A 13,448-nucleotide genomic window follows, 5' to 3' on the forward strand; every position below is an offset into this window, starting at 1 on the left:
TCGGGGAAGATCCCTCCTCACGGCTCCTTAGTCGCACCTTCGTGGCTCAGCACCTAGGCCGTCGTGCCACTGCAGCTCTGCAGTATTCCTGTGTCGCTCCCCATTAGGTAATGATTACCAGCTTATCTGCATTCCTTACTTCTGCAGTCGTTCTGGTTCGCTCAGCATGGTGGTTCCACTTCTCACGGTCTGCTAACCTGTGCCTCACAGCAGTGCGGACCCCGCTGCCATTTTAGGGCTTGTTGGGCCAGTTTTCTGCATGCTCTCCCTGGCAGCAGAAGCACTGTTTCCTCAACTGAATGGTGTGTGACGCTATCCAGTGTATGCACTGCCAGTAGCTCTTCAAATTTTGCCTCAAAGTCACCTTTTAACGCCTTTTTAAGGATCCCATTGGGAGCTCAGGCAACACACGTCCACACTATATGAGCTCAGGCCATGCCCCTGTTCCCAAAATACACATGTATGTAGTGCCAAGGCGCAGACATTCAGTAAAAACGTGTCTAGCCGTTTCTAGTTACCGAGTCCAGCCACATATGCATAGTTTATCCGGAGTCATAGCATCAACTGTCGCACTGTCGGATTTGAACTCGGGAGTAAATATGATTGTGGTTTAAGATAACTATGCGTAATATTAGCTACATACTTATCGTTAAGCAATGTTGACAAATGGGTGTAATTCTTTATCTTTGTTAGTATATAATCCGTTTAGAGTTTCATAGTCTATGCCCCTTTCAAAATCAGGGAACCAGCCTCTCCTCTTAAAACAGTCAATATTCAAGTCTGCATAGTGGCAGCCCTTCCCTCCTGCGTCAAGCTCAGACGCATTGCCACTCCCAATCAGATTTAACAACGGGCATTTTGGTTTAAATTGCTCCCCCCCTAATCAGCGCCTGACTGCTTAGTGACACCAAACCTAGTTCAAGTCTGAGATAGTCCATGGAAGTGGACTATGATGGATTCAAGCTACTCCAAAACAAACCCTCCAATACATTACACCATGCTAAATCCTGCATGTTCAATGCCTCCCAGCCATATAACATTGCAGGGCAGCAGCACTGCTTGCACAACATGATAATTCCCTCCACGCAGTATCCAGCTATGTACTTTGCAAATGTCAATTGGCGGGCCTTCCATGTTTTGCTTCCTTGACGTTAGAATAGTCAAAGCAGGAGCCATTTCCACCCTCAGTTAGAGGGAGCTGCTCACATATTCAGTAGTCCCAGACAGTGATGGTTCATTTAAGTGATCATTCTTTTGGATAGGATGTTCTGTAATGTTTCGGTAATACAAACTGCAAAAGGGCATTTTTATTCTGGAAGTGCGCACAAAGCACCAGTCAGATACCCAAATCAATGTCTTCTTCCAAGAAAACTATCACAAGAAAAGTTTTAAACAGTCTCTCTTATGTTCATGTGCCCCAAAAAGCCTTTATTTTTTGTAGAATGTCTCATGTTACTCACAACATGAATGAAGCATGACCTTTTCAAACAATGAAAACCAACCAGCATACTTTTTCCCACAATGGGCCTAATTCACAGAAGCGTTTTATAATAGCAAAACCCCATTGAAAAACGCTCTGTGAATTACGCTCAGTATCTTTTATTGTGAACCGTTAAGTTTCGAAAGAACATTTACAAAACACGCCGGCCCATGTTTAGCCTTAGGCTGAATTGCATTCCGGTATTTGTAGTTCCATTTGACATGCAGTAACATACGCTACAATCTACTCTTTTTGCTTAACATACTTCTATTAGTATTTATACATTTGTCAAAGTACTTTATGATGTGTGTACTTTTCAAGTGATCTTTATTAAATAGCGCATTGTTGAAAGCCACACATGGGGGAAAGGAGGAGAGGGCAAGTGAAGGAATGATTTGCCAGGGACATGAGCAGAGGCGCTCGAGATATTGTTTCCCTGGTCCTGTGCATAGTTGATCATGCTATAAGAAAACCATACAGGAGAGGCACTTTGTCCTGTCTGCCCCATGCCCAGTATCCGGCCTGACGTCCTTGGGACCTGCAGTTACTGCAAGATACATTCTATTTGCGCCTAGCTTATATTGCAAAAATATAATTCTTTTTTTTACATTTTTTTAATTGATTTAGCTGACATTATATCAGCTTTTCCATATCAATACAAAATAAACACACATGTATAAAAGTAAACAGTGCACTTCAGATACAAAAGAACACATCAACTTCATACTGAAAACATCATGTCTGATCAGATTTTAAGTACAATTTAAGAGCTTTCAAAAAATTCCCAGCAGCTAACTGAACAGACATATTACCAGCACAAAAATATAAATCCATCGTAGCTCCATTTCCAAAGAGCCCAAATGTGAACAATGGTCTCTGAAATAAATGCATCGCAATTCTGTTAATGCAGGACAACTGGAAATAAGGTGCTCAAGTGATTTGGCTCTATTCGCACAAAAGCGACAAAAATTCATGTGTATGTCAATGATTTTGCGTCTTGCTTGAATGACCCGCGTGGGCCACAGGTTGAAACATAGCCTTAGGATGGCACTTTGCATGGGGAGAGAGATTTTACCAAATACGATTCCATAGTTTTCATATGTTTGGGATAGAAACTTTGATCGCAATGACTCTTGTATTTTAGACATCTGGTCTGGGTCGTGATCCAGTCATGGCGGTATAACATATGTTTTGCCTTGTCTGGGTTTTTCACCAAGATATCTATGGTAATCTCAGCTCTGGCTAGGGCGAAATAAACTTCCCTCATCCATTTTTGTACAAAGGCATGTGTAGTCGAAAACAAATATGACGACAAGATTTGTGATTTGTAATATAATTATTTAAAAAACGAATGATTGAGTGCGGGTCTTTGCGGTCGGAACGTTTCTTGTGCTTCATGTATTTGGTGCACAACCCCTGTGCTGTGTTTTGGGCACAGCTCCATTCAGGGTCTTCCTTGAAAATGACTTACACTCTCATGAGATGTTTAAAGCAGAATTATCTTGTGGAATGAGTTTTTATGGGAAATGGTATGATAGAGATGTCATATGAAATGCCTACTTAGGATTAGGTTGCGGTTTATGTTGTTTTGTAATTTATTCATAAATGTCGATTATATGTTTAATAGGAATGTTGATTATGTTTTGCATTGTGTAAGGTTTATATTCAGCCATGTATACAAATGAACACAAAAAAGCATTGCTTGGAGATTCATTTCTTTTGAGTCAAATCCCCATCTCCAGCTTCTGCATGAACTCATGCTGCCAGTTTGGACGATGTGACATTATGTACACACCGCAACAACAAAAGCAGTCAGGAAACCGCTGCAGAAAGAAGTGCTAAACAGGGTCACCATTCTATGGTCATGTGCTGTTTTCGAGCCAAAGTTGCAGAAAGGCCGGTGGCAAGCAATATTTCGATCAGCTGCATCTGGGATGATCTGAGTTTAAGTGCCCACATTTCAGTGTGGCCCCAAATCCCAGCTCCACCATCCAACCTAAGTGTGTGCTCCAGTGCACATCATGTTATTGTTAAATGTTATGCCTTATAATGTATTCATTTTCAAGCTGTCTGTAACTTCGCCGTGATACCTATGGGTCTGGGCGAGTAACAAATGTAATAAAATAAATACAATAAAAATGTTATCTCCCTCTGCCTTATCTGTCAACTGAGATGTCTATAGAACTGATTCAGCGCACGCTGTCCACTACTCCCAAAAGACTGTCACACTTGCTACTACCACATTGGTAGTTCCAACAGCGCTCTTTCATAAACTCGACATCACAAAATGCATTTATCTCTTGGTATACTCCTGCCAACTTCTTTTAACATATCTTCAAATAATCCAATTGAGTATCAAAGGCTCATTCTGTGACGCCATGTAATGTGACGTCACTAGGTATGCAAATTGTGCCCCCGCATTTTTTGCTGCCCAGTGCACCACACATCCTAAAGGCTGCCCACGCAGTTGGCTTGTAAGATGCATGTACAACTAAACCAGACGTGAATCCCAGCAAGAGGGGGACCTTTCTTTCGAGTGCAGCACACCAATCCAGCTTTACACTCCCATTCAGGAAATCATCTCCAGCAGAAGGCACAATCTGTCCCCAAAGGGGCCCTTCCCTTGCTTTCTGCATCTATGCCCCGAATAAAGAAGGAGAGCATTGGAAGAGGCGGCGGGGCGCTGTAGCGTGTGACACTTCCTACTACCTACAAATGAGAAGGAGAATGGATTTAATGATAGATTTTGAATACTTCTCTCAGTGGTCTGCACGGGCAAGAAAAGAGGATTTGGACTTGAGTTTTGGGACACTGTAAAATGGGAAGAAGAGCCAATGCTGGATGTCTCCAATGAGGGGATAGACTAAGAATTATGGGAAATGTAGTCATATTGGGAGCATTTTAATAACATGTTTTCGAATTGGCTGCTGACTGATTAAAATGTAAAATGAAATGCATAATGTAAAACCTTTGCGCCCTAAAATCAGAGCAGTGAAAACACAATCACTACCAGTAACGTGTAGGAAGGACCCCTTTTGATAGAAGAACAACAAGACAAGCAAACACACATAGCACAATGATTTGTCTCCCAGGGTGCTGTTGTTACATTTAAAAGAGAAGTTTGATTCAGAGAAGGTATTTCAACAGGCTTGCAGCCGGACTCCTTGGATAGTTATTCGTGGCCACTTTCTGGAGCCGAGTTTCCTTTCCCTTTGCTGCTGTGACAGTGCTCCACCAGGATGACAAGAAGAATGAGAAGCACCACAGCCGCCAGTACAATTTGTATGATGTTACTTGTCGTGTAATCTGTCAGAAAAAGTACAAGAAGAGTTACGATTTCTTCACAGTACATTATTACACAGTGGAGCACGCCCACTTTGTACTCCAGTGACAGAGTAGACTTAAGAGCTTACAAATGCCTGAGAGGGTGTGCTTCTTACCGGAGCTGCAGGTCCCTATTCAATGTTGCTCTGAACCTGTTCAATGTAAAGAGGTTCAATATGCCAGTGCCGTGTGGTTGTCCATGAATTAATTGAATGCGAAATGTCAGCGGAAAGAAAATACGGAAAGTCACTTGAACAAAAATTACTTTCATTTTTTTCTCCCGCTGACATTTCTGGCAACCCGCTCCCCTGCCGCCTCCCTTACTTACCTGTTGGCGGCACACCTCGCTGTGTGTGGCCGACTCCCTGCAACGCCACTTCCCTTCACTTACGGGTTGGGAACCGGTGATGTAGGGTCCTGTTTATTTTTCTTCTAACTTTAACCAGTCAGGAGCGGGGGACACCCACGGAACCCCTGCTGCCATTATAGTGAAAAAGGGTGCAGGTGACACCCCTGCAACCCCTGCTCCCCTTGTTCAGTATAATGGCTCCGAATGGTAGAATTGTTCGAAATATTCGGCTGTACGTAATTTTGGTACAGTCAAAATTCGAACAATTCTACCATTCGTTTATTTTTTTCGTACATTTTTGCGGATACCCATTTTCAAGCCTCCTGTAATTCGGTCCTCTCCCACCAAACATTTGTCATTTGCACAGTGGAGTGCAAAAGGCCAGAGGCTGCCCTTTTGCACTGTGCCGTGCAAATGAAGTAAACACTGCCTGCCATTTTGTCCTGGCAGGCAGCATTTACAATGGATTCCTATGGAGTGCTCCTGCCTTTTCCTGGTGCAAATACTCCATAGCAATACCCAGCATTTGCACCGGCATGAAAATCCATGCCGGCGCAAATGCTGGAGTATTTTATGTGGCAGAGAGGAAGGGAGCCGGGGAAACATAAGTTCCGCTCTCCCCTCTGTTAAGCGGAAACCTGTGCAGTTCCCTCTGGGACCACTGCAAAAGATTTAGGCCTACAGGTGTTTGGGAGTAAACCCACTTGGTAGCAGTCTGTACCACACAGATTCACTTGGTAGCTGTGGCTGAGCAGTCAGACTTCCCTCAAGAAGAGTTAGGCAGTATGTGGAGTATACAAAATAGGGCAATTTACACAGTAGAACAAGCAGACACGGAACAGAGCTTGGGTGTAAAGATATATAATTATTTATTTTAAAAACACATCTATGAAAAACACACTGGCACTAATACGGCAAACAACTTCAATTACAGTTACTATAAGTATATCAATCCCATAATAATATTTCGACAAGTCTAGGTTCAATGGCACCACTTATTTGCAGACAGAGGGGAATGCTTTAACCTAGAGGGCACTCTAATATTTGTTAGAACGGGAGAGAAAAGGCAGGGTATGAAACCAACTCGGTACCAACACTTTTACGAAGCAAATGCAAGGCAAGTAAGGCAGGGTCTACTGTGGATCACAAAGTTCAGAGGCCAGGCCCACTCCGAGAGAGGCAAGGCGATATGTCCCAAAAAGTATCACAGTGGAAATGCACTTCGAGTCTTTGTAGCAAATTGTCACAGAAAGGTTGGACCAGTTTAGAACAAAAAGTTAAGAAGGTCTGGCGGCGACCCAAGGGAAAGGTAGGGATTTAAGACACCCCACGCTAACCGTCACAAGGGAAGCCAGGCGGACACAGTACCTTGTAAGTGCAGAGACAGCTCCGGCGGGGGCAGTTGTTCCTGGTGGTGGATGCAAGTCGGGGCTTTGCCAAGAGATGAGATGATCTCGTCATCGAAGGAAAGTTGAAGATCGTTGCACCACCAGGGAAGAGACCAGTCACAGAGTGCTCCGTCACAAGGCACCACCTTTCGGTCACGGTACGGGCTAGTGGCTATCCGGTTGCCGGGGTGCTCAGCACGGGCAATTCGACCACTACGCCCTGGAAGCGAAGAAAAAGCAAAGGGACTGGTTGTTCCCACCAGTCAGGGGAAGAAGACTCTCCAGCCGGAAGATCTCCTCTGTCGTTGGGAAGTGGTGAGACGGTTCAGCAGGGCTCCACCGCAGGTGTCGCCATTGCAGTTTGGCTCAGCTTTACCCTCGTTGGATTCTTAGGTCCTGTGGCGACTTCTGAAGATCCAGTCCCAAAAGCCCTGCTTTTATGCAGAAAACCCCCATTCATTCAGCCTACCTGTCAATCAAAACACGCTAAGTGGTGAGCGGGGTGGCTCACCACTTGGGCCAATCACACCAGAGTGCGACTTTACTTGGCAAGGCAACTCAGTCCAGGGTGCCTAAACCCCCTCCCACAACCCCTGTGGTGCCCAGAAAGAATTGCACCACTTTGGAGGGCTTCTGTGCCTAAGCCTGCCAAAAGTGGAACAAAGGGCTCAACCTTTGGTTCGGAGTTACAGAGGCGAACACAGACGCCATTTTAAAAAACGAGTTCTGGCAGAAAATACCAACCAGTAGATTTACTTAAGACAAATAAACCGGCGGTATGTTAGAGACTAACGGGAAAAAGTATTAGCCTCCAACAATGGGAAGAATCCCATAGAATTATATTCGGGGGCGAATGTAACAAGTAGTTTCCACTGCCACCAGCCAAAACTTGAAGTGGGGGGACGGGACAGTGCCCCCTCGAACAACAGACGCAGGGGTAATCAAATTACCCCTACCAGTACGTCCACAATAGGGGTTTGTACTAGTTCTGTTAGTAAATTTAGGTCTAGTAAAGCCAATGGTGACTTTACATGCCCTGGGAGACAGTAGTCCGTCCCAGGGTATGGAGTCTATGGTGGGGATCCTCTAGGACACCCCAGTGTTACGGCATGGAGGGTGCGGTGTAACACACATAGCAAAACACATGAGACCCTATGGAGTAAAAGACCCCATAGCCCATAGAACACATTGACATCCAAAGGAATTAACCACATTCATGTCCAAGAGTGGGAGAAAAGAGTCTCACTCTTGGCAGGATGGAAAAAAACAAACTCCCGAAATCCAGCAAAGCTGCTGGGGGACTTACTAGGTTAGGAAATTCAGCCTAAACAGAGAATTCTCCCTAACACCCTCCACCATACAAATCAAGGAAAATTAGCTGTAAAGTAAACAAAATGCATTGAAGACGTACGCAAAGCTTTTACCCATTTTTTTTACTTAAAAATTAGGACCTATTTATTTTCAGTGTTTACACTTGGAAATGGGTTGTATTTTGTTTCATGAGAAACAATACATTTAAACATGAGCTGCCAACCTTTGTTAAGGCACAAACCATGTGTTCGAGGATCTGCACAACAAAGGCTACATGGATGTTATGTTATGTTAACATTACGTTTGTTTCATTTGGAGACAAAGGAAGTCGATGGCTGTGAACTTTCAGAGCATGTTATCCCTACAGATCAATATTCATGAAATGGCCTTAAGTAGGTTTGATCTCATGTCTAACTTAAATCCATATTAGCACCTGGGGTGGCGGTGGTCGGGGGCAGCTATTCAAGTTCCTTGGATTGCAGGCTGACACTGCCAATCTCAGCCCATGCTCCATGGAACCTGGAGGCTGCTTTCCCCACCCCACAGCACCATCTTCCTATCAACCTCCCTTATATTTTTGTTTTTCCGGTTCCCTACACCACCTGCCCCACTTATCACTTTTCATCAGCAGCGGCGGCCCAGCTGTCGACGCTCTGTGGCCGCCATGGAAATGGAAGAGGGGCTTCGTATGGAGCCCTGTCTTCCATATACATGGTGCCCATCTTTAGACAGAATTTTCATTCAATGAATGGGACCCCATGCGCTTCCCGTTTGTTGAATGAAAATACAATGTTCTTACCACCCCTGGTTTCCAGATTGGAACCCGGGGTGCTAATAGCGTTAAGCACCCATTCCAAGGGCTGGAACGGGTGTTAGCGTCCCAAGGCGATAATTAAATATCCTCACTTCGCTTGGGCCCTGGGTCGTTAAAACGTGTTCCAGCCCTTGGAATGGGTGCTTAGCTCCATAATATACGCTCCATCTTAAACTGCACGTCTGAAGACATACATGTTGTTTTTAACTGCCTGGAAACCTTTGAAAAGCCTCTTCTGTATAATAGAAACCCCTATAAATGCCCAACAAAATTTAACAATTTACAAAACAATGCAATGTATAGTTGCTAATGTAATCAATGTCTTTATGTGTTTTTTACATATGTCAAAGTAACTCATTAATATGACAGGCCACCTGGGTAATTCTGAAGTTCCATCACATATTTGCAATAAAAGCATATACTAAAACGCATATTTTAGTATAATGAGTCAGGTATGTCTTTTAAGAAATGCCATATATAGCAAGGTGAAATGTGTATAACATATAAGGAAAGACAGCCACTGCATGGTGGAATAGTTATATCACAAACTGGCAATACCTTTGTGTTGTATAAAGACATAACAACTGAGAACATTATTTCACATTCTGAGATATTTATGTTTTCCTGTGAAAAACAAAAATGATTTATGTTGAAAATAATACACTATATAGCAGAAATGCTTTCTAAATATTTAAATCCTCATGTGACATTATACAGTTTGGATATATCCGGTACTGTAATGCTTTCGACTAAAACATGGCGCTGGTGCGCAGTGCATTCTGGTGCATTCAGAGCCATAATGGACATTTGCTCCAGGCCTCAGTGGAATCGGCACTTGGTGTGAACTATTCAGTGGATAAACATATTTTTAGCATTGTACTATTCCACTGTTAAACATGTTTTTCAACGTTATCCATTGCTTATGTTAGTTTGCACTGCTCATCCAAGGACACGGTGTACAAAGGGTCTAGGATAGGTAGGTGCCGGCTGTTACCTGATAGCATTACCATGGATGTTGTCATAGCTTTAGATGAGTTATAGAGTTGTTTTGTGCTTCCTTGAGAAAGGGAAGAGTTCTGCTCCTTGAGGTTATCGTGGGTCACTCCGGCCAGGGGCCCATGAGAGCTGCCAATGAGTGGAAACTCTGAGAGCCAGAAGATTCTAGAAGGTGCCACCCAACATTTGCTGAGGGCTTAAAACAAGGGGCACCAAAGCCGCCAGGGATAAAGCTTCACTTGGAGGTAGGATGCATTGCTCCAGGCCAGTTGATGCCAAGATCTCTCTTCCTGAAGGTGTGGGAACTTTTCAGTGACTCCTGGTGAGATGAGGGTGTGCCTTGCGGCTGAGTCAACAGTGATGTAATTTATTTAGACTTTTTTCATTAATTTCTTTACTTATTATTCTTGTTGCATTTATTTATTCATGTATGCTTTCATGAATAAAGAGCCCGTAAAGAGACATTTTTACCACCGAGCTGAGTGTTTGTGTGAGTAATTGCCCTACTGTCTAAAGTTTTCATTCAGTATACTGGGCAGAAAACAGAAATATATGCACACTTTGTGAAAGCAAAACAGGTACTCAAATGTATTTTCTGATAAGAATAAATGTAAACAACATTTTATAGCTTGAATTTTATTTTGCACAGTTGGAAAACATGGCTATCCTGTCTGAAACCAAATAAATACTCTTACGATGAAAATGTATACAGCTCAAAATTAACTTACTGTTGAGTGAAAAAGACAGTTTCATATAGTGAGACTGGTCACTAGGCACATATCAGTACCCCTTCGCCACACTGCAACCTCCACTGTGTTACCTGCAGCTCATTGTATCTTTGTTACCCAAATAGTCAAGTAGTAGTTTCTTCAGAGCAGAAGACATCAGTTTTTTGTCACTGTGCAAGGTGTGTCCGGCAGGCTACATGAATGATGGTCATTGTCTTCTTCTGATTTAAGCTCAGATATGTATTGTTTTTCTGCCTTTGGTAAATGCTGCTGATGTTTGGAAACATGAACTAAACCACATTTTTCCATCGGCAGCTTTTTCTGTCTGGGCCTCCTTCGTTTTGGAAATATGTGCGATATATCTACTTTTTTGCTACCAATCTCATTTCTCCAATGCGCTGCAACTATTGTTAAAGGAATTCTTCCCAACGCAGCTCCCTCCACAAATCCGATCACAGCTCTGAAATGTGGGAAAGTATGATATTGTTTTATTTTTTTAGGGATGCATTTGAACCTTTGAGTTTCGCGCCAGCAGATAGTTTTAGAGTCCCACTGATCGCAGCAAACTGCATGTTTTGAAGTACACTGAATGTTTTATTAGTTGTTTTGCCCTTTTCTGGCACCAGATCCACTTAGGTGAAATAGCTGCATGAACAGGTAAGATGATTTATGTGTACATTGGGATGTTCACTAACAGACCCGTACCTCTGATGTCCATTAGGACTGGGGCAGAGTTAATTCAATGACATGTGAGACAATAACTATTCACTAGCCTTCCAAAAGCACAACCTAGCAGGAAACCTTTCTGTGTGTATCATTAATCATCTGGGGTTACAAATGTCTTCTCCTCCACATACCCCTGGTATGACCTTTGCACCTTTGCAGGTATGAGTCATCTGTAATACATGGAATTGATACTCTTGCAGAAAACAATATCATCAGATCATCAAAATATATGTAACAGGAACATGAATGAATCAGCATATATCACTAATGCACTGTTTATACACAGACTGCTGGACGCAAAGCATGTCAAACTGCTGCCATGTTTTTAATAAGAAAAAAATGAGAAATATATATATAAAACACTCAAGAAATATTTCGATTTCACGGTTTGGGACTGGATAGCCTAAGCTTTGTATCAAATATTTATGGATTACACCAATATGTGAAATTTTAAAAAAACACCACCATGTGCAAATGCATGTAAGAGAGCCTATTGGATAATCAGGCCTTTATAGAGAATAGGACTGTTCAAAGAGTCAGGCCTGTCAACATTCAGGCTTTCCTAGGATTTGGCGACATTGGAAAACAACTAGTTTTGGCTTTGCCCATTGTATAAGGCCGCCTTCATCAGGGTTGTTTGTGTAATAGTACACGTGCATAATCTTTGCAATTAACCATTGATCTGTAAAGGCTCCTGAGACCGTCTGTCTATAAGTTGCGTGTCATAGTGGTTGTTTAAATGAAGTACACAAGACGCGGTCAATATCACTGCTGGTCAGCGTGGATTCTCTGCTGAGATTGCAGAAGCAAAGCCAAAACCAGTTGGTTTTCAAAGTCAGCAATCCCTACGCCAAATCCTACGAAAGCCTGAATGTTGAAAGGCCTGACTCTTTAAACAGAGGACTCTTTGTACCTGGTGGTGGGTTTTAAATTTCATATATTGGTGTAATCCGTATGCATTTGATACAAAGCTTGGTATATCCAGCCCCAAACTGTGAAATCTGAATATTTGTTGATTGTTTTATATATATTGTTTCATTTTATCTCAATAAAAACATGGCAGCTATTTATTGACTTGCTTTGCGTCCAGCAGTCTGTGTCTAAACAGTGCGTTAGTGATAAATACTGATTAATTCAGGTTCCTGTTACATATATTTTGATGATCTGATGATATTGTTTTCCCCAAGAGTATCAATTGCCTCTATTTTGTATACTTGACAGCGGTTCCTGAGTGCAAAGTGGGTCTCTCCTCTCTTGCTCAAATATGAGTAATCTGTGCAGGGATATATTGCTTTCCCATGTGTGGTTCAATTACCTGTGAACATTGTTGTTTGGGTTCATGAGAAAGTTTGTGGGCTAATTGTATACATAAACAGAAGCATTCTATCTATCTTTGTATCTATGTATGTATGAATCTATCTTTCTATCTATCTACAATGATATCATGTTAGCACATAACATAGTTAAGGTTAAGACAAATTGTCTATGGAGTTTCGGAAAATAACTGAAGTAAAGCAGGATCCTCAGGCACAACAGGTAGGTTCCAGCAAGTTAATTTATTTCAGTCACAGTAAGTTACATTAAGAGGACTAGTGAGAACCACTGGCTCCCATCACCCAGAAGGGGCTCTTCAACTTCCTGACACTAGAACCTTTACTACACGAATTCCTTCACTCACACCATAACATTCTCTGTCACACCCAACAATCTCTCTGACATCACTAGCTTCCTGCATCCATCCCCAAGCACTATACAACACATCTCCCTGCTTTCCAAATATCACCACACACCACAAGCACATCATAACACATCCCATTTCCTTACACAGTCCAATCATCCATCACACACACACAGAAACACACATCACTCATTCACAACAACTGATCCCCGCCGCACACTGACAACACCAAGAACTTGTGAAGAGAGATGGGGCAGCACAGACAAGTGCAGAAAACAAGGGCAAGTGGAGGCCATATGCCCTTACCCTCAAACAAAGAGAGAAAACACCTTCCATCAACTAACACTCCTCCTTAACGAACATCACGTGTGGCTAAACATCAACACAAACCTCTCACACTTCTCACATATCACCCTTTTAACGAGGGGTGGGACTCTCGATAGGATGGAGGGCGCACCCCCCTTTACTAATCAGGTTGATCTTCCCATCAACTACTCTCCTATGGCTAGCTGAAATGCTTCCGGTTAGCCACTTACACAAACACACCTTCTTAATGCCCGGTGTCGCCAGCAGATTGCGCACCCACACTGTCATTGTGGATCCAAATCATCATGTGGGTCTTACGACCTAACTACACTCAGATGCCTAGTACAG

The 13,448-nt window shown here is 42.8% G+C and overlaps 1 protein-coding gene across 3 annotated transcripts in view; it reads right to left on the minus strand.

Moving 5' to 3' along the window:
• Window positions 1-1,400: 1,400 nt before the first annotated feature.
• LOC138526208 (osteoclast-associated immunoglobulin-like receptor) overlaps window positions 1,401-13,448 on the minus strand; it is a 213,748-nt gene continuing 201,700 nt past the window's right edge. For all 3 annotated transcript variants that reach the window (XM_069636690.1, XM_069636674.1, XM_069636682.1), the window contains one exon: window positions 1,401-4,786. In XM_069636690.1, coding sequence (XP_069492791.1) covers window positions 4,653-4,786 — 134 coding nt within the window. In that variant the 3' untranslated portion in view covers window positions 1,401-4,652. The remainder of the gene's footprint in view (window positions 4,787-13,448) is intronic.

This window comes from Ambystoma mexicanum, chromosome 1q (genome assembly GCF_040938575.1).
Source record: "Ambystoma mexicanum isolate Mex_15411 chromosome 1q, UKY_AmexF1_1, whole genome shotgun sequence".
Taxonomy (NCBI): domain Eukaryota; kingdom Metazoa; phylum Chordata; class Amphibia; order Caudata; family Ambystomatidae; genus Ambystoma; species Ambystoma mexicanum.